Source organism: Marmota marmota, unplaced genomic scaffold (genome assembly GCF_001458135.2).
Source record: "Marmota marmota marmota unplaced genomic scaffold, marMar, whole genome shotgun sequence".
NCBI classification, from domain to species: Eukaryota; Metazoa; Chordata; class Mammalia; order Rodentia; family Sciuridae; genus Marmota; species Marmota marmota.
In genome coordinates this window covers 5933890-5959642 of record NW_025999894.1, presented here as the reverse complement: position 1 = coordinate 5959642, position 25753 = coordinate 5933890, and the positions used below count along the sequence as shown (strand labels likewise).

Here is a 25753-nt window from a genome sequence, read left to right as displayed (position 1 = left end):
CTGGATTCCTCCTGTTTCAGGGTGAGTGATGGGTTTAACTTCAGGCCTCACCGGTTGGTGCTACTAGGGCCCGCCATTGTGGGTAGAATTGAAGACAGGAGAGAAAGAGGAGCGTGGGCGACGGGGTGGGGGGCGGGAGAGGGCCTGGGGAATAGAAGCACACACAGGGAGCACAGCACGGTGGGCCATGGTGTCCCCGGGGCCCAGCAGCCCAGGGCCCGCCCGTCTCCCCCCTTGAGGGACAGCGTTTCCCTAGCATCCCGCCAGGGGTGGAAGGTGCTTGGCAAGGAGGGGGTTAATGTAAAGGAATATCTTCCATGGACATGACCTGAGGGTGGGGCAGGCTGCACTCACCACCTGTGCCCAGGCCTTGGGGACCCCTCCCCCAGATGACAGATTGCTTGTTGGCCATTCAAGTAATGCGGTTACCTCTGTCCCAAACAGAATAAAATTAAATATCAACTGGTGGTTTTGGTTCGATTCTAGAAATAATCGTGTTCCCCACCCGGTCACCCTGGCTTCAGATGCAGGATTGATGGACGGAGGTGGCAGGACTCTGCCCTCACTTATTAGTCTAATGGACAGACTAGCCCTGGGCATGGCAAGGCAGGGCTGCTTTTTATTTTCCGCTGTGTTCCTTGGGCATATCTTACCACTGGGGAACATCTGCATTATCTAATTTATTCCCTTGAAGCATTTCATTTTTGCTGATTGCTGCTTAAAGGTCATTTCCAAATAAACATGGAATGAAAGGTCACTGTACCCAGCTGTAAAATCATCTTAAAGCAGCTTTGGTCCTGTTCACTGCCAGCACTGACCCGCTCTGACCCCCTCAGCTGGCTGGAAGAGCCACTCTTCAGGTTTCCTGTGGCTAATTGTGTGCCTCCCCCCCCCCCACACACACCGCAGCTCTGGATTTGGGGAGGTGGGTCGTAGCTGGATGGCGACAGGTGGAAAGCTTGCTAGGAATCTTTATCAGCGCTCAGGCTGAGCTGTGGGGGCCAGGAGCTGGGGACTGAGTCATTTCCAGAAAGGCCAGGGAGCAATTCAAGTCCTCACCGGCTGAACAAGGACGCTCTCCTCCAGGATGAATCGGGTATCTGGAGACTCGAGGGTGAGATTGTGGATTTGATGAGCAGATTTTGGAAGAGGCCAGGCTCCCCCATGATGCTGGGGCAAGGTGGGTGGGCTGGAGAGCTACCAGGACAACCCAGTTAGGTGTGGACCCGACAGAGGGAAGGGTATCTGCACAGGAAGATGTGGAGTTGAGGTCAGGAGGGTCAGGGGTCCTACACCGTGTCCGCTCTGCCAGCGCCCACTGTAGAGATGATAAAATAGAGGCTGGGATGCAATCCTGGCCATCGGGGGGCCGGGGCTCACCTGCTCTCTGAGGTACAGGGACAGTCACCCTGGTGTACAGCAGGGCCTCAGACCCGGGGGAGGGACATTGATGAAGGACCACTCTTAGATTTGGGGGGACAAAAAGACTTTCTGCTCAGTGATAATGGCACAGAAATTTGGAGAAGCTTTCAGAAGTGTAATTTGGGGAGATCTATCAAGATGAAGCACGGGCACCCCCTGTGACCAGCTGGCCCTCTAGGAAGGGGTGCCCTGGAATTCCTCCCGAATGCTTAGAGAGACTTGCGGGAAGACCCACTAGCAGCATAGAGACGTCCTTAGGTCCTTCCAAAGGGAACCGGTCAGCCCAACAGAGCACAGCTCCAGGGTGGACTCCACACAGCACAAGGAGGCAGGGAGAGGCTGAGTGGCATGTGTGAGTGTGGGAGGGCAAGGTCTACAGTAAGCCCTACAGTATGCAATGCAGTGACATCATCTAAAAGTCCAGTGACTGATGCAGTCACGTGTTATATAAGTCTATTTATATCTGTAAATGCAAACTCCTAAGTAAATACATGTAAATACATATTCCATTATATGATTCAGAACTGCATGAATCCACGTGTACCTATGTGGGTAACAGGTGTGTGAAGATACCCGTGTACATGGGTGTGTGGGTGTACAGCTTGCTGTAGATGTTTATATTTGCATAAACACTTTAGAAGGTGATCACCCCGCTGGTGGAGAGCGGGAGGGGACTGTTTAGGCCCCTAATGAATAAAGGAAGAGAGGACGGAAAGCCGGGAAGACACAGGGGACCCTTTTCTTTCTCTCTTGTTCTTTTTGGTGTTTTCCAAGATGGAGGAGGAGGACGAGGTCCAGAATGAGAAGAGCCGGCAAGGCCACTCAGGTGGAGTGTCCTGTGCAGGGGGAGCTGGGAGAGCCGGTGCTTCACGCTTGTCTGAGTGACCTGGGCCTAGGTGGGAGGAGGGTGCGGGGTGGGGAGGCACCTGGGCTGCATCAGAGGGAGAAGGGGAAGGTGCGTGGCTTAGCTGGGACGTGTCCCCAGAAGCTCAGCTCGCGTGGGGGACAGTGTAGGACATTCAGAGGTGAAATGATTGGGTTATGAGAGCCTCACCCTAATCAGCGCTTTAGTCCACTTAGATGGATTAGCTGGGGGGTAACTGTCGGTGGGGACCGTGTGGCTGGAGGAGGGGGTCCCTGTGCCTTTGGCGAGGAACGGCTCTCTGCGTCCTGGTGCCATGCCCGAGCTGCTTTCCTCCTCCCCACCTTCCGCCATGATGATCGGCCTCACCTTGGCCCCGAGGAGTGGAGCCGGCCTCTGTGAGCCCCCAGGTGAACTTTTCCTCTTGAAAATTGTTCTTTTCAGGTCTTTTGGTCACAGTGATTAAAAAAACAAAAAAGAAATAAAAGACTAAAAGAGAAGAGAAGGGCTGTGCAGATCCCAACGCTGCCTTTAGGTAGTAGGGACAGGATGTCGCAGGCTCAGAGGTAGAACTAGAAGCCCTGTGGAGAGACCCCACACTTGCAGTCAGCTGGCAGGAGGGCCCCTGTCGCAGACAGGGCCCGAGAAGAATGGCACATCAACTTGGTGGTGCGGCAGAGGGTGCCTGGGGATTTCAGCGGGCCACACGCTCATCCGGGGACAGCCACTGCTTTGGTTCAGCCTTCAACGTAAGCCACTGCTCCACTCTGTCTCTCCCAGGACCCACTAAAGGATCTGTGGCCTTCCCGACTCCCACCACGTCCCCAGACAGTTCTTCTCAAGGACAGGTCCTTGGTGAGGGGACAGCAACGCATCTTAGGAGCTCCAGCCCGTGGTGTGGGGGTGCCCTCCGTCCCCCTGTCTGCAGGTGGAGGTGGTGTCATGAGCCGCCTCCTAAGGCTGGGGGTGACTGAGCCGCAGCAGGCAGTGGGTTGAGCAGGGCACTTTGGTGATCTTAAAAAGTCCCGCAGGATCCTGATTCATCTCCTCCTCTCCTGCCTGTCCTCACCCTCAGCAGTTGAAACTCTCTGGTCTAAGACAGAAGGGGGTCTTTGAACCAGTGAATTCCTTAGAGAATTTGGCACCTGCTGTGTACATTCATTCCTTTAGGCCCTGGTGGCTCCAGGGCTAAAGACATCAGCCTTGTGTTTGTACTCTGGAGCTGACATTCTCACAGGGAAGACAGACAGACAGACAGACGCACCACACACGACATGACCAAGGCCCTCTCCCTGGCCTGCTCCAGTTGAAAGTGCGTCATTTGATGTCATTTAGGCTGCCGTCTGCTGACCCCGATGGCATCCCTGTCCTTGTCCCCTTCCTTCAATGGGTATGCAGCTGTGGAGCGCTCTGTGCTGGGCCACCAACGTAGTGATGCCTCACGGCCTTGACGTCTGTCCTTGGAGTTGGACGTCTGTTGGAGGGGACTTGGAGGGGACTGTCCAGCTGGGCTGGCGTCAACAGGCTGGGCCAGGGGCTGGGGCGGGGGCTCAGCGGCAGAGCACTCACCTAGCACGTGTGAGGCCCTGGGTTTGATCCTCAGCACCACATAAAGATAAATAAATAAAATAAAGGCATTGTGTCCAACTACAAGTGAATGTATATATATATATATATAATTTTTTTTTAAAGGAGGCTGAGCCAGGGATCAGGTACTGCTGTTCTCTGTGAAATGTACAAGCCCATTCTGAGTTCCCTTCTGGGGACAGCACCCAATGGCCTAATTGCCTTCCCCTGGGTCTCACCTCTTAAAGGACACAACACCTTATTTTTTTGGGTACCAGGGATTGAACTCAGGGGCACTTGACCACTGAGCCACATCCCAGCCCTATTTTGTGTTTTATTTAGAGACAGGGTCTCACTGAGTTGCTTAGTGCCTCACAGTTGCTGAGGCTGGCTTTGAACTCTCGATCCTCCTGCCTCAGCCTCCCGAGCTGCTGGGATCATAGGCATGCGTCACTGCGCCCGGCTACACTATATCTTTTAATCCCACCACATTAGGGAGCAAGCTTTCAACACACAAACTTTTGGGGACACACTCAAAGCCTATTTAATCCAGAGTGGTCACCCGGGGAGCATAGGAGCTCACACAGGCCCTGGGGGTCAGTAGCACCCAGGAAAGAGAGCACAGTGGGTGAAACAGGCAAGGCTGATGGCCATTCGCATGTGTCACCGGGCTGCCCCATGTGCGACATCTTACTGCCCTCTGCTCTCAGGACTCGGGCAGGGCCTCTTTGGCCTCACAGACCCCACAGCTCCCCTAACGCAGTTCGTTTTGGGGAGCAGAAGCATGGCTTCCAGATGTGGAGCTCAGCCTGCTGCCAGCCCATCCTTTAGATGCTCTGTGATAGGTCAGCAGCATCCACCTGTGTTGGCTCAGCGGGAAGCCACAGCGATGCTGAGAGGGCCAGGAAGGCGGGGTTCAGAGGAGACCGTGCAGGAGGGAGCCCCGGAAGGCAGGTCCCCCCACCTGAGCCCAGAGTATGTCGTCACAGAAGACGGTGACCAGCTGCCGTGGAGTCTGCTGAAGAAAAGGTGTAAACTGTGTCATGGAGATCAAGGTCAGACCCAGAGCTAGGTGGAGGGATTCCACATTTTAGTGAGCCTAAGACCTGAGGGTGCACCTGGGAATCACCAAGAAAGAAAACCCCAAACTCTAAAACTTGCTTATACATAGAAAATCTGAGTGTTGCTTATTACATTATTTCTTTTTGAACATTTCAGTTTTATCTTATGCATACATAAAGGAAAATATAGAGAGATGCATACGTATACAGATGTATTATGCAGACATATTAAGGAAATATTATTAAATATGGGATTTTTTGCAGTACTAGGGATTGGACCCAGAGTCTCATGCATGGTAGACAAGCGCTCTACCACTGAGCTATATCCCCAGCCTGGAAATATAATTAAATAAATTGGAAGAGGAATGGGTTTCTAAAATTTTTTCTTTCTTTGGTGCTAAGGATTGAACCCAGAGTTGCTTAACCACAGAGCCACATCCCCAGCCCTTTATTTTTTTATTTAGAGACAGGGTCTTGCTAAATTTAAATTGCTCAGGGCCTTGCTAAGTGGCTGAGGCTGGCTTTGAACTCACTATCCTCCTGCTTCAGCCTCCTGAGCCACTGGGATTGCAGGCATGTGCCACTGCGCATGGCAATGTTTTCATACTTGAGTCTGATGCGTCTCAATTTTCAAATCATTAGAACTTAAGGGACTATTTTTTTTTCTTTTCACACAAAATAGTCTCGTGTAGAGTATTGGTGATGTACCGTTTCTTCAAAGACTCCTTGGAACAGCTGAGAGCCAGTGGTGCTTATCTCTTGAGTTAAGGCAAGTGGGTAGATTGAAGCCACACACACAGAGCAGCACTTCTCAGCATAAGCACACATCAGAAAGCCCTGGCTGGCACTGGCTGCTGGGCCCCCCAGAGACTGATCAATAGGTCTGGGGTGGGGCCCAAGAATCTGCCTTTCCTCCAAGCTCCCAGGTGATGCAGACGCTGCTGGACAAGGGACCACATGCACATTAGCACTGATGTAGGGAGAACCCACCCTCCTCCTTCCCATCCTTGCCTGTTCTCCAGCACCACCGATCTCTGGTGGGCCAAGAGGGTCCCCTCTGCTGCTCCTGGGTTTTCTTCCACACCCTCGGACCGTACTGAGAGGGTTACACCAGTGCTTCTGATGTTGGCGCATGCTCGGGCCATGATGGCTGCTTCCCACCCCACCCCACCCCCCGGGCTGGCGGCAATTATAATCTTGCAAAACCAGCCCGATTTCCACCATACAGAATAGGGGTAGGAGGAGGGAAGAGAGAGTGCATCCTAGAATTGGCAAAATGCAGTAGTTGCCCTTCTTTTTATGCACTGAGTGAGGGTGAGGCCCAGGCCAGCCTGGAGGCGGAGTGGGGAGCCTCTCCACAGTCCCCAAGCCTTCTGGGGCGACTTGCATAGTAAACAGGGAACACAGCTGCAAGTGGCCTGCCGGGGACAGCCTTCGCCTCAGCCGTGTGTTATGACGGCTGAGGACGGAGCCATATGGCTTACTCTGCTGACTCGAACAGAAACTACCCAGTCTTCTTTTTTCCTTTCTAAACAAAGCTGTTAAAAGCCTCCAACGTGATTCAGTGTGGCACGCTGATACAAAGGGAGAGGCCTTCTGGCACACGGTGGGTGACAGCGTAAGGGGCCACTGTGGTGGAGGTGCAGATGGCATGAGCTCCCGGCAGCTGGGGGCTCATGTCTTCATCAGCCTCACTGACAGAGGCTTCCCCTTGGACAAGGGGTGGCTCTCGGTCACCCAGCCTCGCTCTCCTGGAGCCCACAGGGACCAGCTTGGCCTCGTTTCCAAGACTCTCACAAACTCCCAGGCAGGCCGGAGAGCCGCTCTCTGGCTGTCATTTCCACGTGTGTCTCCTCTTTGTGTAGCTGGTAGTTCTTAATGGGGGGGTGCTCTTTTGGCCCTCGGGGCCCCATGGCAGTGTCAGGAGACAGTCTCGTGTGTCACAATTGGAAGGTGGCACTGGCATCTAGTGGGAGACCAGACCCTAGGCCTGCCACCCCCACTGCCCAGGAGTGATTCCGTGGGAAAGCCCCACGTGAGGTGGCTGAGACGTGGTGGCTGAGACGTGGTGGCCTCGCCAGCGGAACCTCAGCTGAGTGTGAGGCGCTGCTTGTTGTACACTCTCTGGCAACGCGGAGGAGCGTGGAGAGGAAGTGAAGGGACGCGTCGGGCAGTGTCCACCGGAGCCCCTGGCAGAGCGCGCAGTCATGGCTCCTAAAAACCCACCCGTCCCTGGGCATCACGTTTGCACGGTTTGTCCCAACCGAGACATTAAAGAAGTAGGACGTGCCCAGACACACAGAAGGCCCAGGGAACAGATCCCATCAGCTACGCTGTGCTGTTCTTGTGACTGGACACGAATTTCCAGGAGGTCTGGGTGGGATTTGAGTTCTGAATGATCCCACCGGGTGAGGCCTGACATTCTGCGTCTTTTTTCTTTTCCTTTTGGCGCTGGAGGTGAACCTGGGGTTGCTCTACCACCAAGCTATATCCTAAGCCCTTTTAAGTTTTTTTTTTTTGAGCCAGGGTCTCGCTGAGTTGCTGAGGCTGGCCTCCAACTTGCCATCCTCCTGCCTCAGCCTCCCGAGTTGCTGAGGTCGCAGCTGTGGGCCTCTGTGGCATCCTGCATCTCTGGAAGATTCCCGGGAGGTGTCTGTGCTGCAGGTGCACAGGTGACACATTGAGTAGCTTGGCCAGAACCTGAACTCTGTGTTCTTAACTGTGCTCAGGGAGGAGCTGAGGTTAGGACTTGCGCCGTTTCTGTGGATGCGGATAGTGGGAAGGGTGTGCATGCGTGGGCAGCTTCCCCTGCATGTGTGACGAGCTATGAAGTGACCAACTTCCCTAGTTCTCCCAGGACTGTTCCAGTTGAAACTGAAAGTCCCACATCTCAGGAAACCCTCCTGGCCGGCACCAAGCAGTGCGGTTGGTCACCCTTCCAAGTCCCAGGGGAAGGTTGGGTTGGGCCTTCGGAGCATCCTTCACCGAGGAGGCCTCGGAGTCCCAGTGCAGTGGGATTGGCTTTTCTTTTCTGGCTTAAGTGTCCTGCCGTTTCTGGGGATAAAAACGCCTGGTGTCGTGGACCCCGCTGGCTAACGTCAGGGCGCCTCCGCTGTCACCAGGGTCGATTCTCGTCCTCCACCTGTGAGCACAGGTGCTCTCTCTGTGCTCTCCACCCGAAGGCCCCTCGTTGCCAGCCTTCTTCCTCCCATCCCTGCTTCCAGGGTCTTCCCCAGCTCGCTCTTTGTGCAGGCTGTCTACACCCGGCAACTCCAGTCTTTCCTGACCAGTAATGGTCTTGAGGGGTGTGCCCTTAAGTCAATAAGATTTTTGGTGGTAGGAAAAAAGTAGGAATGTTTCCAACTCTCAAGTAACTTATGTTCTCAGTGGCTGAGAAATACATAAATCATTTTATTTTATTTTTTTGGTACTGGGGGTTGAACCCACTGAGCCATATCCTCAGCCCTTTTTATTTTTTATTTTTATTTTTTGAGACAGAGTCTTTTTAAGGTGCTTGGGCCCTCACTAAGTTGCTGAGGCTGGCCTCAAACTTATGGTTCTCCTGCCTCAGCCTCCTGAGTTGCTGGGATTACAGTAGTGCACCACTGAGCCCAGTTTCATTTTTTAAAAGGTCCAAGATTTCATAAAACTAGGGGTGCAATGCTGGGTGGACCGTGCAGTCCATCTGGACGTGTATTTGCAGATGAATTAGAGTGTACTCAGCAGGCATGCCTTCTAACATTCCCCTCAGCTGTGTCTTGACCAGTTTTTTGAATAGTTGGCCTAATGAAGTCCATTTCCACCCCAGTGCCTTTGCTTCACCTGGTGTCCCCACCAAACATGTCATCTTGGGCTGGGGTGCGGCCAGGTGGTAGAGCGCTTGCCTAGCAGGCAGGAGGCCTGGGGTCCCATCCTCAGCATAGCGGGCGAGGGTGTAAGTGGGCAGAGCGCCCTGTCCATTCCCTTCTGCCTGCCCACATCCTTCCGTCCTCCTCGGATCTGCCCCTCCATCCCAGCAGCAAACTGCTGCACCCGCAGTGATCTCTGTACGGGTTCCAGCTCCGTGGCCACCACAGCCTGCCCAGCAGGGCCTGAAAGATGGGGCCTCTTAATGGACTAGCATTGAAGGGAGGGGCCATCCCAGGGCAGGCTCCCCCGGTCCCCCGCCAGCCTGAAGCCTCCCCAGCCTCCTGGATCTGCAGCTGCCCTCATTTCCTTGACGAATTTGGGCTTAGAGGCTGTTGCGAGATCATGCACCACAAGTCGGCCCAGCAGCGTGACTGTAAAAATTAATTGCCTTATAAAATGTGGGTCACTGTTCATTTATTTGACAAATACCCACTAAGTGTCTCCTCTGCTCAACAGAGGGGTGACAGCCATTCCTTGTGGTTCCCTTCGGGGTGGAATAGCCTAATTGGTATACATGTTGGGGAGCCGCGGACGGGCCAGGGCCGCTGGTGGCTAACTGTTCTGAGCGGACATTTACATGATTGCTCTCCTTATTTCTCGAAGCCAAAGACTGTGTGCTTCGTTTTTTTCTTCCCCTCGGCAGCAGAGATTTCCAGTGTGGGCTTCCTGGACTTGAAGGGGCTGCCGAGCGCCACATTTATCAATCGTTCCTATTCCCAAAGCCGAACGAGGAGGCGAAGGCGGATTGAAATCCATGTCTTTGCTTTTGGTTGGCGCCGTGGCCCCTCGGCTCTGCAGCCTCGTGTCTTTCCCATTACTCCGAAGCTCTGATTGGTAGCTGTATTGGTGGGGTTTTCTTTCCTTTTTTTTTTTTAATGAATAAAAAGTGGGGAAAAGAATGAATTCCTAGCTAACATGTTTTTCTTGACCAATCGCTTTCGAACCATCTTTCTATTGCGGGGCGGTGAGAAGTTAGAGGACTGATATGTGGCCTGTAGCTAGCGTAGAGGTGCTTACTGCTAAACAATCAGTGCTTGCTGAGATGAACACAAAGCAGGTCTTGGTATTAAAATGGACACAGCCCACTGTGCCTGTAGAAGGTTCTAGAAGAACTCAGCAGAGCCCTCTGAGCCCAGAAGCAGACACTTCAGGAAATGACATTCTGAAGTCCCACTGCCAGGCGGGGGTCTCTGTCAGCAGCTCTGAGTGTGTCTGGGGCCCTGTGCAAAGCCCAGGGGCTGAGGGAGGAGAACAAGAGCCTGCGGGATGGATATATTGCCCCCATCCCTGGGGGCATTTGGGATGGCCAGGGTACAGGTCTCTGGTGGGTGGTGGGATCCGTGGGTCTGCAGGTGCCTCAGGGCCTCACCGACCATCTGTCTGGGAAGCTGGTGGGCAGGGACAGGAACGCAGTGCCAGGCTGGCCTGGGGACAGCAGGCCCAGCTGCTCCCAGATTGGGCAGGAGGGAGCCCCGGAGGAAGGGGACTTCCTTAGGCCCCTGGCTCCCACTGCCGGAGACTGTCACCACTCTGCAGCTGGCCTCTTGGAGAGTTGGTGACGGGAAGAAGGTGCTGGGAAGTGACTGGGTAAGGCAGTTCCTGGGGCTGCTCCAGCAAACCAGACGGTGCTTAAAACATCCAGGAGGCTTTGGCTAGGAATTCAGTCTGTTTTATTGACCGAGTCCTGTGCGAGGGTTAGGACTCCCGTTTCTGACTGGGTTTCATTACTGGTCTTAGTATTTAGGTTCAATGAGCCTGAATTTCTGCATTCAGCTTTTTTCTTTTTTTTTTTTTTTAAATAAATAACTTAGTCAAGAATTTCTAAATTACAAAGGATCATAGCCTCCTAGAAAAGAGGGGACTCCCCCTGTCTCATCCCCCAGTGCCCCAGCTACTGTAATGGCTATGAATCGCTCTCTGGTCTCTGTTGTTTGCATATGTATGTTTAACCTTATGGTGACAAGTGGCATATGTTTTGTATATTGCTTTGTTCGCAAACCTTGGTATCATAGATATTCCCCGTGCTGCCAGGGTGTTTATCACTGTGACCAGCTGCATAGAAGTCCGCTGCATTTGTGCTCTGTGATTTATGTAACTATCCTTTTCTGGAGGGCACTTGGGTGCTCAGGATCCACCCCCACCCATATTTGGAATCATTTCATTAAGCAAGTTTCTGGGGCCCACCCACTGGGTCAACTCCAGCCACAGGAGCAGCAGGCACAGGGCAATTTGCAGAGCTCATCATTCAGTTTAATTAGACAAGTGATTTTTTGTGAGTCCCTCCCAGGGACGAGACTTTCTGTCTGTGGTTATCAACTGAAGGTCCCTGTTGAGGTTTCCTGAAAATATGGCGAGACCATAAAGCTGGTTACCATGACTTAGGTAAAAGGCCAATGGGTCTGTGTGCCCTGTCATTCCATGTTTATTATTATTATTATTACTATTATTATTACTTGCAGTGCTAAGGATGGACCCTAGTTCCTCACACATGCTAGGCCCATGCTCTACCCAGAGAGAATCTCCAAATCTATTATTATTATTAATTATTATTATCATTTAGGTATCAGGGATTGAACTCAGGGGCACTCGACCACTGAGCCACATCCCCAGCCCTATTTTGTATTTTATTTAGAGACAGGGTCTCACTGAGTTGCTCAGTGCCTCGTCATTGCTGAGGCTGGCTTTGAACTCTGGATCCTCCTGTTTCAGCCTCCCGAACTGCTGGGATTGCAGGCATGTGCCACTGTGCCTGGCCCATGTTATTTTTAATAATATTCTCTGGCCATGAAGGCAGCAGTCATATTCATACTTCTCGCATCAGGGTGTGTGGAGATCTGGCCTGGGAGGGTCAGTTATCAGAGTGTGCATCTGGGAAGTCTTTGTTTCAAAAGCTTTGGTCTTCTTTTATTTTTTTTTTAATTTAATTAATGAATTTCCCCCCCATATTTGTACTGGTACGATGTGGTGTACACGAGGATGGGATTTGTGGCTACCTATTTGTACGTGCACACAGTGGGGCAACATGATTTGGCCAACATCACTCCCCAGCACCCCTCCCTCCCCGCCTCGCACCTCTTGGTCCCTTTCCTCTATTGATCTCCCTTTGATTTTCACGAGATGCCCCCATCTTTCTTCTCCTTTCTTCCTCTCCAGCTCCACGTGTGCGAAAACACAGAACTCTTCACCTTCTGAGTTTGGCTTACTTTGCTTAACATAATGGTCTCTGGTTCCAGCCATTTTCCTGCACACGTCATTACCTTATTTTTCTTTGTGGCTGGGTGAAACTCCATTGTGTACATAGACCTATAAACACGGGTGTGCATGTGTCACTGCAGTAGGATGACTCTGATTCCTCAGGGTAAATACCGAGGGGTGGCATACTGGGTCATACGGTGGTGGTTCCATGCCCAGTTTGAAAACCTTGGTCCTCTGACCCGTTTCTCTTGCTTACAGTGATCATTGTCGCAATTGAGCTGCAAGGTGATGACTCTAAGCTGACAGACTGGAGGCCAGGGGTGCACAGAGGAATGGGGAGAGGAGTGGGGTCCGGGGGAGGGGTGGGCCTCTGCCCTGCTCTGGTGCCATCCAGCCCTGTGGCTATGTTTCTTCGGCTTGTAAGGTGAGAGGCCTGGGCTGATGCTCTGCCCCTGGAGGTTCTCCCAGCACTAAGTCCTGCAGTGTGAGCCCCAGTGCCCTCTGGCATTGATTGGTTTGCTAGGGCTGCCTCAACAAAGAACGGAGTGACTCCAACAACAGACAGGTATTGGACAGCGAAGTCCACAGCTCAGGTTGGTCCCTCCTGAGTGAAAGATCTGTCCAGTCCCCTCTCCCTGACTTGCAGATGGCCAGTTTCTCCCTGCCACTCCTTACCATCTTCTCTCTATGCATATCTTTCTGCCAAAACTTCCTTTCTTTATAAGGACACTAGTCATCTGGGCTTGTGTCCATCCTAATGACGACACTTTAATTTGTGGGATCCCTGTTTTCAAATAAGGACACGTGCCGAGTGCTGGGGGTTGGGACTTCAACAATTTTAGGAGCCACAACAAGCCCAATGAAACGGGGCCACTGTCACTGGAGAGGAAGCTGAATCAGGAGCCCTGACTGCCTCCCTCTTAGGTTGAGCTAGCCCCCATTAGCACAGAGAGGTGGCTTTTGGGTTTGCTTTTGTTTTTTAAAATGAAGGCAGCGAGAGAACTTCTTAAGTACATCTGGGTAAAGACTTGGCTTCCTGGTGGTTGGCGCTTCTTCACCTTCCTGTGATAGAAATGACAGGAGTCAGTGTGTATGAGTGTCTTAAGGCTTCAATAACAAAACACTACAAAATACCATCAACCAGGTGACTTAAAGCCACAGAAATTTATTCTCTCACGGGTCTGGAGGCCAGATGTCCAAATCAAGGTGTTGTCAGGGCCAGGCTGTCTCTGGAGGCCCCAGAGGAGGGTCCCTTCTGGCCTCTTTCAGTTTCCAGTGGCTCTATGTACTCCTTGGTTTGTGGCCACGTCACCCCAATCTCTGCTTGTCTCCATTTTGCCTTCTCTTCTCCAGTGTCCCTGTGGTCTTCCCTGCTGTCAATTATGAGTACACATGTGTCATTGGACTTAGGACATACCCACTTAATCCAGGATGACCTCATGTTGAGATCTTTCATCTGCAAAGAAAGTCCTATTTTCAAAGAAGGCCACATTGCAGGCACTGAAGTTGGGATTGGAGCGTCTCTTTTTGGAGGCCACTAGTCAACCTGTCTACAGGGCTTCTCAGCTGACCTCACCCAGTGGCCACATATCTCCAGCCCTGGCCTCATTCCACCCAGCAGCCTCAGGGGTCTGGAGCACCTTGGGGGGTCCCTCCCTCCTGGCCATGGACAGTTGGGGGACCAGCTCCTCCTTCTTGCCCTCTGCACTCGAGGCTGGGCACTCCTGTCCCAAGGGCTCCCTCCCCAACCTCTCATCTTCCTCAGGTCCTGGCTGGCTGGCCTCATGCCCTGGGCAGGAGGTGACCCCAGGACTGTCTCTGGCATCAGCCCTTCAGGAGCCTCAGCTCATCCTCACGGGACGAGCTGTGCTTCTGTTCTCACTCTTGGAGAAGAATAGAGTTTCCTAGAATCCTGCCTCTCTCCCTGTTTCCACCTCCAGGATCTTTGGAGGCCCCTCTAGAGTCCCTGGTCTTTCAAGGTCTCATCTCATGTGGCACCAAACGTAATAAAATGCTCCTACATTCCACATTAAGTACACCCTCGCCCCCCGCCAAAGTAATCAAAGTGATTTTGCTTTGGAAATTGTTTGGCCCTAAGCTTATTTGATTTATGATGGGCAGTGATTTCCTGGCCATCTCTGTGCGTACTGAGGAATTATCTGGAAGTGAGAAACGCTGAGCCTCTGTTTGCCTCCGTTTGTTTTTCAAATGTAATTAAATTTTTATGAACACCAAAGTCAACAATTAAGAAGGTTTTAGGGACATTAGTTAAACATTTATTAATTTTGATTTCCATAGATTCTTTTGTCTTTCCTTTTGAGCCAGTGTCTATGATTTTAAATTTGTGACCATTCCTTAGGCCTTTGAAGAGCTTGGGGACCCCAAATTCTGGTTCAGTAGTTTCTTTTTTTTTTTTTTAATCTTTTATTTTATTTGTTTATTTGTATGTGGTGCCGGGGATCAAACCCAGTGCCTCATGCATGCAGGGCAAGCGCTCTGCCACGGCGCCCAGCCCCGGCCGTGGGCCGGGAGTTTCTGAGTACATACTTAGATATTCCCCCACCCCTGTTGCCTGCCTTTAGTTCCCACTAGGAATAGGCATTGGGATTGCCCTTCCTGAATCCCAGGCTCCTCCTGGCAAAGGTGTCCGTTCCGTTTCCCGGCTCCTAGGTTGCCTTCTGCTTCCCTGCCTGGGATGGCTTCCGTGGCACTTTGGCTCTAGCTGTGGGTCTCACCTGTGTGTTTTATCCATCCGGAACCTTCTGCTCGCTCACCTGAATGATCAACCCCGGCTCCCCCCACTGTGACACTGTGGCCTTCCTTAATCTGGTCCTGCCACTCCGGCCACAGGGGCACTACCTGCTTCATGACGTGTGGCCTGTACAGGGCCCTGTTCTCAGAGGGGCCTGCCCGTGGTTTAATGTTCTGCTGTCCCTGCCTTGAGATTCCTAGTAGTTTCACCCCTGAGCTGTGTTTTGTAAGCTCAGTCTGATGGGACGGTGGAGCCTGCATGTGGTCCCAGGAGTGATGCAGAAGAAAGGAACAGGCTTTGTATGTCACTATCTTTAATGGTGTCTTTGAACAAGGGGCCTCCCGTTTTCATTTTGTACCAGGCCCTGACTGTTATGTAGTTGGTCCTACATGGCTATGACCATGGACCAGGACCCCGTGTGGATCCTGGTGAGTCACAGCACCGGTGGAGAAGAGTGTCTGTGCAGTTAGGTTTTTCAGGGAAAAGGAAGTGGATGGGTTTCCTCTTGCTGCTGTAACACATGACCACAAACTTAGTGAGTTAAAACAAGACAAATGAACCAGCCTAGAGTTCTGGAGGTCAGAAGTCCTACAGTCCTGGTATCTTCAGGGCCAGTTCCTTCTGGAGCCTCTCGGGAGACGCTCTTTCCTCCCCTTTTCCATCTCTGGAGGCTGCCTGCCTGCCTTGGCTTGTGGCTGCCTGTCTCTGACCCCTGCTTCCATCGGTACATCTCCTGCTCTCCCTCCGACGGCTCACTCCCTCTTTTCCCTTAAAACGACCCTTGGGATTATGAGGCCCACCCAGATAATCCAGGATAATCTTCCCCCACAAGATCCTAATTTAATCACACCAGCAAAGATCCTTCTGCCATGTGAGGTGACACGGTCCCAAGTTTCAAGGGTTAGGATACAGATGCCTTTGGGGTACGGGAACATGATTCTGTCGGCCAGAGGAAGCTATTTGTTTTCCTGCTTAAATCCCTGAACATCGCTCAGAGATCATCCAAGCTTTGTGATTCTGAAGCTTATACAATTTTGAGGTCTAGTTTAAGGAAAAAAAAAATGTTGGTAAGAAAATGAAGATGGCATTAGAATGAGAAAGAAATCACAGGTCCCCAGGCCTCTAAATCGGTCCTCATCTCCTAAGGTCTCTCTGCACCTGGCTCAGTGGTGCACGCACTGGTCTACAGCCTAGAAAGTCTCCTCCCTGAGCTGACAGCAGCCCCAGGCCCACTGGGCTCTCCCCACCAGGAGATCATCTCCTTTCCTCACTGGATGGCTACACCTAGAAATAGAAGGCATAGATGTTTTTTTTTTTTATGAGGAATAGGAAAAGGAAAGAGGCAACAAGAGGCCTTCAGTAGTCAGCCTCCGTCTCACAGCACACGACACTCTGCCCAAGTCTTCTAGACCAGAAGCATCCTGGAGCCGTGGGTTGAATCTGTCTTTGGTGGCCTGTACCCAGTGCCACACATTCGCCTGTCACGTAGTAGGTGTGCAGTAAACAGTAAACATTTTCTGAGCGACTGAATGAACAGCAGGGTGTTCAAGTGCTGTACACAGCTGTCGAGGAGCAGCTGAAGCAGAGTCCAGTTGCTCAGTAGTCCCCCTGGTCAACCTGCCAAAGACACCGGAAGAGCTTGAAGCAACAAAAGTAGAAATTGAGGGAAACGGACTGATGCTGATCATCTTCTTAGAGACAGAGTGTTCCATGTTCAGTTAGGGGTGGTTTTTGATATTTAGTGTCTTATTAAGCAGACAGTGGACCAAGACTGGGTTTGGATTTTAAAAGCCTACCACAAGGACCAAAAACTCCTCTAGGGACAATAGTTTTGTGTAGAGTCAGAAGAATCTGTACCCACTCTGTGCCCCTGGGACATTTGTGGGGCAGATTCAGAATCAAATGTTAGATGTGAGGGGCGGGGGGAATGGATTGCTGACTCAGTTTCTCCTTCAAGCCCTAAAGGGCAGCTCTTCCCAGGCTCAGAGGAGTGGCTAGCGTCAAGGGGTCGTGGGCCCTTCTGGGTGATGCTTAGGTAAGATGTCAGGTAGAACTTCCTCTTCATCTGTTCATCAGTCATTTTACAGAGCAAATGTCAAGGGCGAGCCCTGTCTGCCCCAGCTGTCAGGGAGTCCCTGCCCAAGCCCTCCCAGGAATTTCATATGGGGGCTCTGTAATGTCACAGTGTCCTGATGCCAGCCTCGGAGCCTGACATCAAGACCCACAGTGCTAGAGGGAGTTGAACACGGATGTTTTAACTGGCGGCCAGGGCACAGCCTCGCAGCAGCCGCTCAGGAACACAGAGATGGCCGGACAATTGACTCTCTTCCTTCTTGCGGCTCACGGTGGATCAGATGCTAACCAGAGCCTTGATGGATGCTTCTTGAAAGCACGTTACATTGTAAGGAGGGATTTCTATCATCATGTCGTGTCCTCCTGAGACAATTTATTCTGTGGTATTACTCCAGGTCTCACGTTGTTTTTTATCCCCTTGATGTTTTTTGGGCCATTTTGTTGCCGGGGCTGGGTATTGACCGACCTGGTGGTGCCCACTCAATGTCTCACAGGTGGGGGTGGGGACAGCATCGCCCTTGGCTGGGAAGCACCGGGTGCCACCAGGAAAGCCTGATAGGAACATGGTAGGCTGGCTGGGCAGCTCCATGCAGTTTGTGAATATGACCGCTTCTCGCAGCTCTCAAGACAAAGTGGAGCCAGCAGATAATACTTCTGTATCTAATGGACTCCTTCCTTCCATAAATATCCAACATCTGCTCTGCACCGAGCATCAGGGGCATGGCAGGGCCAAGGCAGGTGTGGCACAGACCTTGCGGTGCTGGCATTTGGGGACCCAGCCAGGTGCGAATCTGGGAGAAATCTGCTCCAGGCAGAGGATGCAAAGACCCTGAGTTGGGAGTGTGCCTGGTGGTCCCGGAGGAGGTGGACCCCTGAGTTGGGGTGGGGGTGGGGGTGGAGGGGTTCCAGGTGGCTGTCTCTTNNGAGTTGGGGTGGGGGGGGGGGTGGAGGGGTTCCAGGTGGTCCAGAGGCTGAGGGCGGGAGCTTGGGTTTCCCCCCAGGAGCAGCGAGGAGCCCTCAGAAGGTTTGCGACAGGAGACTGGCACTGCAGGGTTTGTGTCCTAACTCTGTGCAGAGATGGCACAACAGCGAATCAGGAAGATCAACAGGTGGTCAGGGCAGGATGGAGAAGTGGGGTCATTTCACAAGGTGGCCCCAGTTGAGATGGAGATAAGTGGATATAATCTAGACATACGAGAGGAATAATTTTCCAAATTTCTTAAACAAGCAGCCACTTCCCTAACCACTCTACAGCGTGTCTATACGATGCCTGTTACGTTCACCTCCTGACCTGTCAGTAAATCTGAAAGCCTGCTCCAGCTGGGCTTATTGCCCGCACCATGCAGGGAAGGCCCTGGCTGCCCCAGGCCAGAGGCTCAACTCCGTCCTCAGGTCGGGTCAGTGGCCAGACTTGCAAAAGGGCAGAGAAGAAAGGACGGGGAGGTGAAGCCACATCTCCCTTGCTGACCTCCGGGCTCCAGGGTCCAGCAGAGGCCTGGGCAAGAGCAGATGCCGAGTGGATGTCTGCGGAGCCCTGAGCAAGGGAGTGGGGAAGGACTGCTGGCCAGGGCTGCAGTGCCTCACCCCGGGGCACCGTGATCCACAGGGAGCACGGTATCATCTCCTGACCCACTGGGGGAAACAGAGGCTGAGAAGGCTGGGGAATCTGTCCAAGGGACCCATGTGCCAGTTCTTCCCCATGGTCATTCCAAAGTTGCCTCTCAGTGGCTGTACTACCTCTTTAGAGGAGAGAGAGAGAGAGAGAGAGAGAGAGAGAGAGAAGATGGGATCCACCCAGGACATACTGACACACTGGGCTGGACCACTTTGTGCCAACCTACCCCTTATCCCACTGCTCCCCGCCCCAGTCTTCCAGGAGAGGTGCTGGCAGGCCATGAGCCAGACCACGTGACCAGGGCCACCCTCTGTTCTGCCACCCTAGATTCCCGTGGTTCCCTTGCTGATCAGATCCCCCAGGACCTGTCTTATGGCCCTTTGACACTTGCAGCAGCCCTGGATGTCTGCAAAACACCCGCCACTTTCTTCAGCCACTGCTCTGGGCTGTTCTGGTGCACTCCTTCTCTCCTCCAATTAATGGGGGCTTCAGGGCCCCTACTGGAGAGGACACAGGTAGGTGGCAGTGGAGGTCACGCTCAGGGTTTGGAGCTCTAAGGAAACATTTCCTTCTGGCCAACTCTGCACATCTTACTTAGGGAAGTGTGCAAGTCACAGGCAGTATGCATGTTTCGGGGAGGTGTGTGTGTGTGTGTGGGTGGGTGTGTGTGTTTGTGAGATGTGCTGAGATTTAAGGGCCATTGGCCCAGGGAGCTATGCTGGTGCTGACGTCCCTTGGGCCCCAGCACCAGCTGTGCTGCTGCTCGCTTCCCATTGGCTCATGGGAGAAACACCAGCAGCATCAGGGTCCTGGCACACAACTCTTTCCCTGGGTGTCTGTGACCTCCCAAAGGACTGCGAAGGCTTGTGCACACCGACTGCTCTGCACTTGGCCTTGGAGCTCAGTTCTGCCCGCCCCGGGTCTGTTCCTGAGCCTGCAGAAGGCTGTGAACCAGAGAATTTATTCTTCAGGCGGGATTTGCCAGTGGTGGCAGGGCGGGGCCTGGTGGCTGGAGGGACACGTGTGCTGGGAGGAAAGCAGGAAGTGACTCGGGAGTGGAGCCGGCCCCGTGAGCAGCAGCGGGCTGATGGAAGTGGAGTGGGGGCTGGAGAGGGCACCCTAGTGAGTTGGCTTTTCTCTCCTTCAGCGCCTTTGGCGGGGCCAGAGCCCGGGGCCCTCAGGACCCGAGTATGAGAATTGAGGGTGTCCCCGGGGAAAGGAGGGATCGAGGAGAAGCAGGAGGCTTGCAGGTGGCCGGGCAGGGAGGAGTGCCTGGCCCCGCTCTGCCCCTCCAGGGTGAGCCGGGAGGGCAGTGACTGCACCTCCTCCAGCCTCTGCAGTCCTGGCTGCCTGTGGGTGGGTGGGGGATGCGGGATCCCGGGAGCAGAGGCCCCTCCCCCTGGCTTCTGAACTTAACCTGCAGCAGGTTGGGGTGCGGCCTGAGATTGTGCATTTCTAACCACGTCCCTGGTCCGCTGGTCCACGGACCGCACTTTGAGCAGCAAGACACTAGACGACTCTCCCAGAACCACTTTCGCCCCAACCTGAGACTTCTTGCTTCCCTGTGTGCCATCTCACTAGGACCTGGGCACACAGGTGCTGTGCCCACTTCTGCAGCCTCACCAGCATCTTGAAGCTGACTCTCAGAAGGGAGCAACAGGTTTAAAGGGGCAGCAAAATAAAATAATAAGGAGAGCTCCACCAGCCTGGACGGCCTTCTGGGCGGCCTGCGCAGACTGTGCACAGGGGTGCAGTGGGGCCAGTGTGGGGGCTTCTCTGAAGCTGCAGTGGGCAGAGAATGAGCCTCTCTCCTGCCAGCCCCTCGGAGTTTAAGTTCTTCATATCCAGCTTCTGAGGGAGACTGAACCCCAGTGAAAGAGCTGCTTTGGAGGTGGCGGGGCTTGGTGTGCCATGCTCCTAAGGTGACTGGTCTACTGTTCGAGAAACATTGTTCTCTGGGGACTGTACCAGCTGAGCCACCCCCCTGCTGTCTGTGCTCCTGGTCTTGGAGAGGTTGTACACATGTCAGTGTGCATCAGAATCCCTCGGGGACTTGGTTCAGATGCAATTCTGATCAGCAGGCCCGAGGTGGCCTGAGAGTCTGCATTCTTAAGTAGCTCCCAAGGGGCCCAGTGCTGCTGGTCCTTGGGCCACCCTTTTGAGGAGTGAGGTTTTCTGTTTTTCTTTACCAGGGATTGAACCCAGGGACTTTCAACCACTGAGCCACATCCCCAGCCTTTTTAATATTTTATTTTGAGACAGGGCTGAAGCTGCCTTTGAACCTGCGATCCTGATCCTCTTGCCTCAGCCTCCCAAGTCACTGGGATTACAGGTGTGCACCACTGCACCCTGCCCAGGGGGGAGGTTTTCAGACAACAAATGGAAGAAACTCCCCCAGGGGTGCTGGGCTAGGGTTCCCCTGACAAACACTGTTCCTGTTGGGCTAGAAAGTTTGTGGCTCTGGTCCCCTCTGGGTCCCTTCTCACTTCTCAGGGTGCTCAGGTATAAATGGGGACAGGTTTTGAAGAGGGTTTTTCCTATCCCACCAACCACCAGGACACCCATGAACTCCCGTCTGTTCACCAGCCCACAAAACCCACTTTGACTTTGGCCTTTTGGCAAATGAGGGTTGTTTGCTCAGTCCCAAAGCCGTCAAAAGGCACGTTCAACCACTGGGAAAAATAAAGAGGGGTTTTTGTTCCGACCCTTCTTGGATGCCAAGTACGGAGAGGGCGATAGCTCTGTGCCTGTGCCTGTGTTTGAAGTTTTATCCTCTGGCAGCCAGAAGTAGGTGGTTGGTGTGAGGACCCAGATGTCTTTGTGATCCAGTCACTCTTTCGGGGTAACTCAGCAAGACCATGGAGGTAAAGAGGTGGCTTCTTTTAAAAATGACTCCCTCCCATTAATGGCTATGATCACCACCCTGGGTTCTGTTTACACCTAGGGACCTCAGTCTGAATCCAAGGATCCTGTGTAATCACAGAGCTCTCCTAGGACGAGGCCCAGCTGGGGCTTGACTGGGTCCACCTGGGTTTGAACCTGGCAGTGCTGCTGAGCCCCTGGCATGGGGGCCCCTGTCCACCCTCTGCCACGGTTTCTACCCAGGGTCAAGAGAGGCAGTGTCTTCACTCTTGATCTGCAGCCCAGGCTAGCGGGCTCCTCGGCACCAGGGCCTGGCAGGGCAGACCAGTAGGGTCCTGTCCAGGCCTGTGGGTGCTGGTGGGCCAACGGGGAGCTGAATGAGGCCTTTGAGACGAGGCTGTGGGCCCCGTGTTTGTGTTCCAGGTCTCAGGCCTGTCCAGAAGTGCCTTGTAACTTTCCACGGGAGAGGTCAGCCTCACGGTCTTTCCAGAGCTGGGGGTCCTAGGAGTGTTAAATCTGGAGGAGGTGCTCTGGGCCCCAAAAGAGGGAAGGGCACTTGCCTCTCTTTTCTTGGTGGGCAGTGGTGTGCTGAGCTGACCAGGGGAAAGGCCATTCCTGGCTGTTTCCTTGTCCTTGCCCACTGCCCCGTCCAGGTAAGTGGGCCCTTTCCAAATATTTTTCAGGGGCCACAAAGTCCTGTTTCACAGGGGTGCCAACTGTGGGAAAGCATCGCCCCTGTTTTTCAAGCAGAGAAAGATACAAACCAGGTGGGCCGGCCCGCACAGAGAGAGCAGCCAAGATGCGTGGGAGGGCGGTGGGGGGCCCGGGCGAGACTTCCATGAGCTTGGCTTCAGGTGGCCCACGGAGGAGGCCCTGGGCTCTGTGATTGGAGAGGTGGAGGGCAGGCACTCCGGGAGGGCGCTGCATGAACAGAGACCTGGAGGCAGCACCACCTGGGACTCATTGAGGTGCCCTAAAGAATTCAGCTGAGCACGAGCCCCGCACCACACCTGATGTCATGGGCATGGGGCTTGAGGAGCCCATGGGGGCGTGGAGACTCATAGGAATCCGTGGGTCTGTGCAATTGACTGTTGGCCAGGCCCGGGGGCTACGGCTGGGAGCTATTAATGGTGTGATTGGGAATTAAATGGAAGAGTTTAAAAGGGGGATCTGAGCTGGTCACGGGGCTGTGTCAGACCGTCCGGGGGCCCTTCCGGGCTGCGCGATCCACGTTCTTTGTGTTTCTTTTTGGGGCATCTCAGTGTTGCGGCCTCTTGCTGGGGCTCCTGCTCTCTCTCTAGGTGCCCCCATGTCTCTTTTTGGAGTTAGTGGATTTTCAACGCCTGGGGGGCCGGGGTGGAGAAGTTTGACCCATGTGCTGGGTTGGCACAGCAGAAGGGTGGATCCCACCAACCCAGATGGAGGCCAGCTCAGCCAGGGGGCCCAGGACGCTTGAGAAAATGCATGTATCTCCGAAAGGGACCTCCAACGGCTGACCCTCTCGCTCCTCTGCACACAGCTGTATCCAGCATGCTCCAGGGCTACAACCCCGTGTTCCAGGCCTTGCTGGGGACCTTCTTCACCTGGGGGATGACGGCAGCTGGGGCGGCTCTGGTGTTCATATTCTCTAGTGGACAGGTGAGTCCTTTGCTTCAGTTCTAAGGTTCTAGAGGTTTGTGGGACCCTCTTGGCGGCTCGTTCCAAGCAGGCCTGCTGGCCCCAGGAGGCCCCTGCCATGTCTGCAGGCAGCAGGTGGTGAGGTCTCTTCCCTGTCTCTTCTCCTGACTCCCTACCAGGCCAGGGGAACAGGTGTCCGCTCGCGGCAAATATGCCACGAGCTGTGTCGTCCTCTGCTGCCCAACAACCCGACTCCAAGGGTGTGGGATGGCAAACCCAGTCATGCAACCTCTGTTAGCCCGCTGCCTGGTTTCTACCTTCTGTCTAATTTGGAACAGGTGGCTCAATGCATGACCAGAGAAGATTAGGCTTCAGATGTGCCCGCCCTGCCCGTGGCCTTGTGCTAGCTGGGATGACGAAAACGGCCCGGGGGCGGGAAGGGGCTTTTTATTCCTGCTCCTTGGGATGATGCAGGCAGGCACACCTCCCGTCCTCCTGTAGACCACACGCCTGCCCGCTCCTGCCCCCACTGCCCCTACGTATCCTGATTATACCCCAGCACCCTCGGTCACTCGCAGGTCCCCACGACCTAATCCCACACCCCCATGGACTCCTCTATCCCCACATCTCTCCTCCTTCCCCCGGGCCCCTACATCTCTGCACCTCTCGCTCACCCCTCCTCACGCCCCTGCTCCTCCACACCCACCCCCAATGCTTGAAGTGTCCCTCTTTCTCCAACTCGAGCTCCCTCCACCTGGGCCGGGAGCCCCAGGGTCTGCCTTGAGTGCGGTTTCTAGGTAGCTCAGCGCGCAGCTAGAGAAGTAGGGTGCACGTGAGCAGAGAGGAAGACACACCTAGAAGCTGGCAAGTCAGCACCTCGTGTTAGAGACCAGTTCTTCGGGTGGATGTCAGCCCTGAGACCCTGACTCCACCGCTGCACCAGCCCCTCCCCTCCTGGGGGTCCTGGAACCACTCCACCGGAGACTCAGAACTTAAACCTCACGACCCGGAGTCACAGGGCTCCCAGAATCTCAGTATGCACGACACCCAGAGATGTCCAATTCACAGAACGTAGAATGGGGTTGCCAGGGCTCCCTCAGAGTTGTGAGGAGGGAGCCTTATTTCTATGGCCATAGTGTCCTGAGGTCTCATCCATGTTGTCCCATGTGCCAGAATTTATTTTTAATAAAGACCGAAGGATATGCCCCTGTATGTGTAGGCCATATTTTGTGAGTCCACCCATCTAGGATGGCCAGTAGCAGATATTTTTATTGGTATAGAAGATACTCATAGAAAAGTGCACATTTTTAAAACGTATGTTCCTCACAAATGTCCTTGAAACCAGAGTCTAGATCAAGTCCCCACCCGGTCCCCACCCCATCCAGCCACATCCCTCACCCCGCCCTCCACTCCAGGGGTGCTCCCTCTCCTGCTCTCCAGCAGTGGGGCTGGTCTTCCGTGTTCTGGTGCTTTATTTAGACAGTGGTGGTGGAGTGTGTGTCTGGCTGAGTGCACCCTATTTACTTTCCAGTTTACTTAACGCCCCTGGCTGTTTGTGACATGTGTACGTATACAGTGTGTGTGCGTGTGTGTGCTTGCCATGTGGCGTTCTGTAACACGGATACATCCTCACTGGCGGGTGTGTACTTTCCACTGTTGGTGGGGATTTGAGCAGTTTTCTGGTTGGGGGCTCTTGCACATCATGCCGCTCTGAATGTTTGTGATTGGTGAATCTGAGCAAGTATTTCTTAGTTATTACGCAGGAGAGGCACTTCCCATGGTGCCACCAAATAGTTCTCCAGAATGGTCTTCCAGTTTGCACCCCCACTGTGTGAGGGTTTGGATGTTTCCTATGCCCTTCCCCAATTCTTGGTCTAAAAGGGCCAACTGTGTCCTTGAACGGGGAGCCCCAGTCAGGGGCATGGGTGGGGTTGTGTGTCCTTGAGCATCCCCAGAAAAGACACTTCTGATTGGCTCTGGACTGATGGAAGGTTGTCTTTTCTCCCCTGGTGCTTGGCCCATTTTATAAACTCAGAGTTCACCAGCTCAAGAATGGGCCCTGGCTCTCCTGGGCCTTACGGCCTCCTCTTGGCTCAGGACACGTTATCTCATTGTCCCTTGGAAACTGAGACACTTCTCTTTCATTTTCAGAGACGCATCTTGGACGGAAGCCTCGGTTTCGCTGCAGGGGTAAGTGGCACTTCTGGGGGAAACGGCAACCGAGGGGTGGGTGGGTGTGTGTGTGTGTGTATCTGTTTGTGCACGCTGACATTTCTCCATCCAGCACCATCTCAGTCTCTCCCCATGTGATCTAGAGGCACCTCTGGGTTCGCTAAGTGCTAATGGCTCCCTGTCCTCGACACCTATGTGCATTTCCCCCTCATCAGATGGCCCTGCCCTCTCTAGACTGTGAAGGAGCCTTGCTTGAAAGCTGTCTCAGGATTTGTCAAAGACGACATTTAGTAGGGCCTAGCACAGTCCTGGCCCGGTACACAGTTAGCACTAATCAAACATTCTCTTCCTCTCCTCTCCTCTCCCTTAAAAGGCTTATTTTAGCTATGCAAAAAATGTGGAGAGAATCCTGGATCCATCCCAGGTGCCCACCAGTTGAACCTTGATAACAGGCTTTGCTAATTGCACTCTGTCTGTCCTCCAGCCTTTGGGGAGGTTAGGGTATTTTGTAAAAGCAATCTCATGTAGTTCACCTGCAGATTCAATACACATTTCTCAATGACTTAGGGAAAAAAAGTAATTGCCATGCCATTACCACACCTGCCAAAATTAACAGTGATTCCTTATTATAATCTAACACCCAGGCA

At 53.4% G+C, this 25753-nt stretch overlaps 1 protein-coding gene across 6 annotated transcripts in view; it reads left to right on the top strand.

Annotated features, from left to right (window-relative positions):
• Positions 1 to 25753, top strand: part of Slc39a11 (solute carrier family 39 member 11) — a 384139-nt gene that overhangs the window by 55318 nt on the left and 303068 nt on the right. For 3 of the 6 annotated variants that reach the window (XM_048795712.1, XM_015503535.2, XM_048795680.1), the window contains exons 1-3: positions 19432 to 19577; positions 22837 to 22955; positions 25086 to 25124. In XM_048795712.1, coding sequence (XP_048651669.1) covers positions 22848 to 22955; positions 25086 to 25124 — 147 coding nt within the window. In that variant the 5' untranslated portion in view covers positions 19432 to 19577; positions 22837 to 22847. Of the gene's footprint in view, positions 1 to 19431; positions 19578 to 21169; positions 21320 to 22022; positions 22085 to 22836; positions 22956 to 25085; positions 25125 to 25753 lie in introns of those variants that run through there. The other 3 variants (XM_048795697.1, XM_048795706.1, XM_048795690.1) reach the window with 3 other exon arrangements.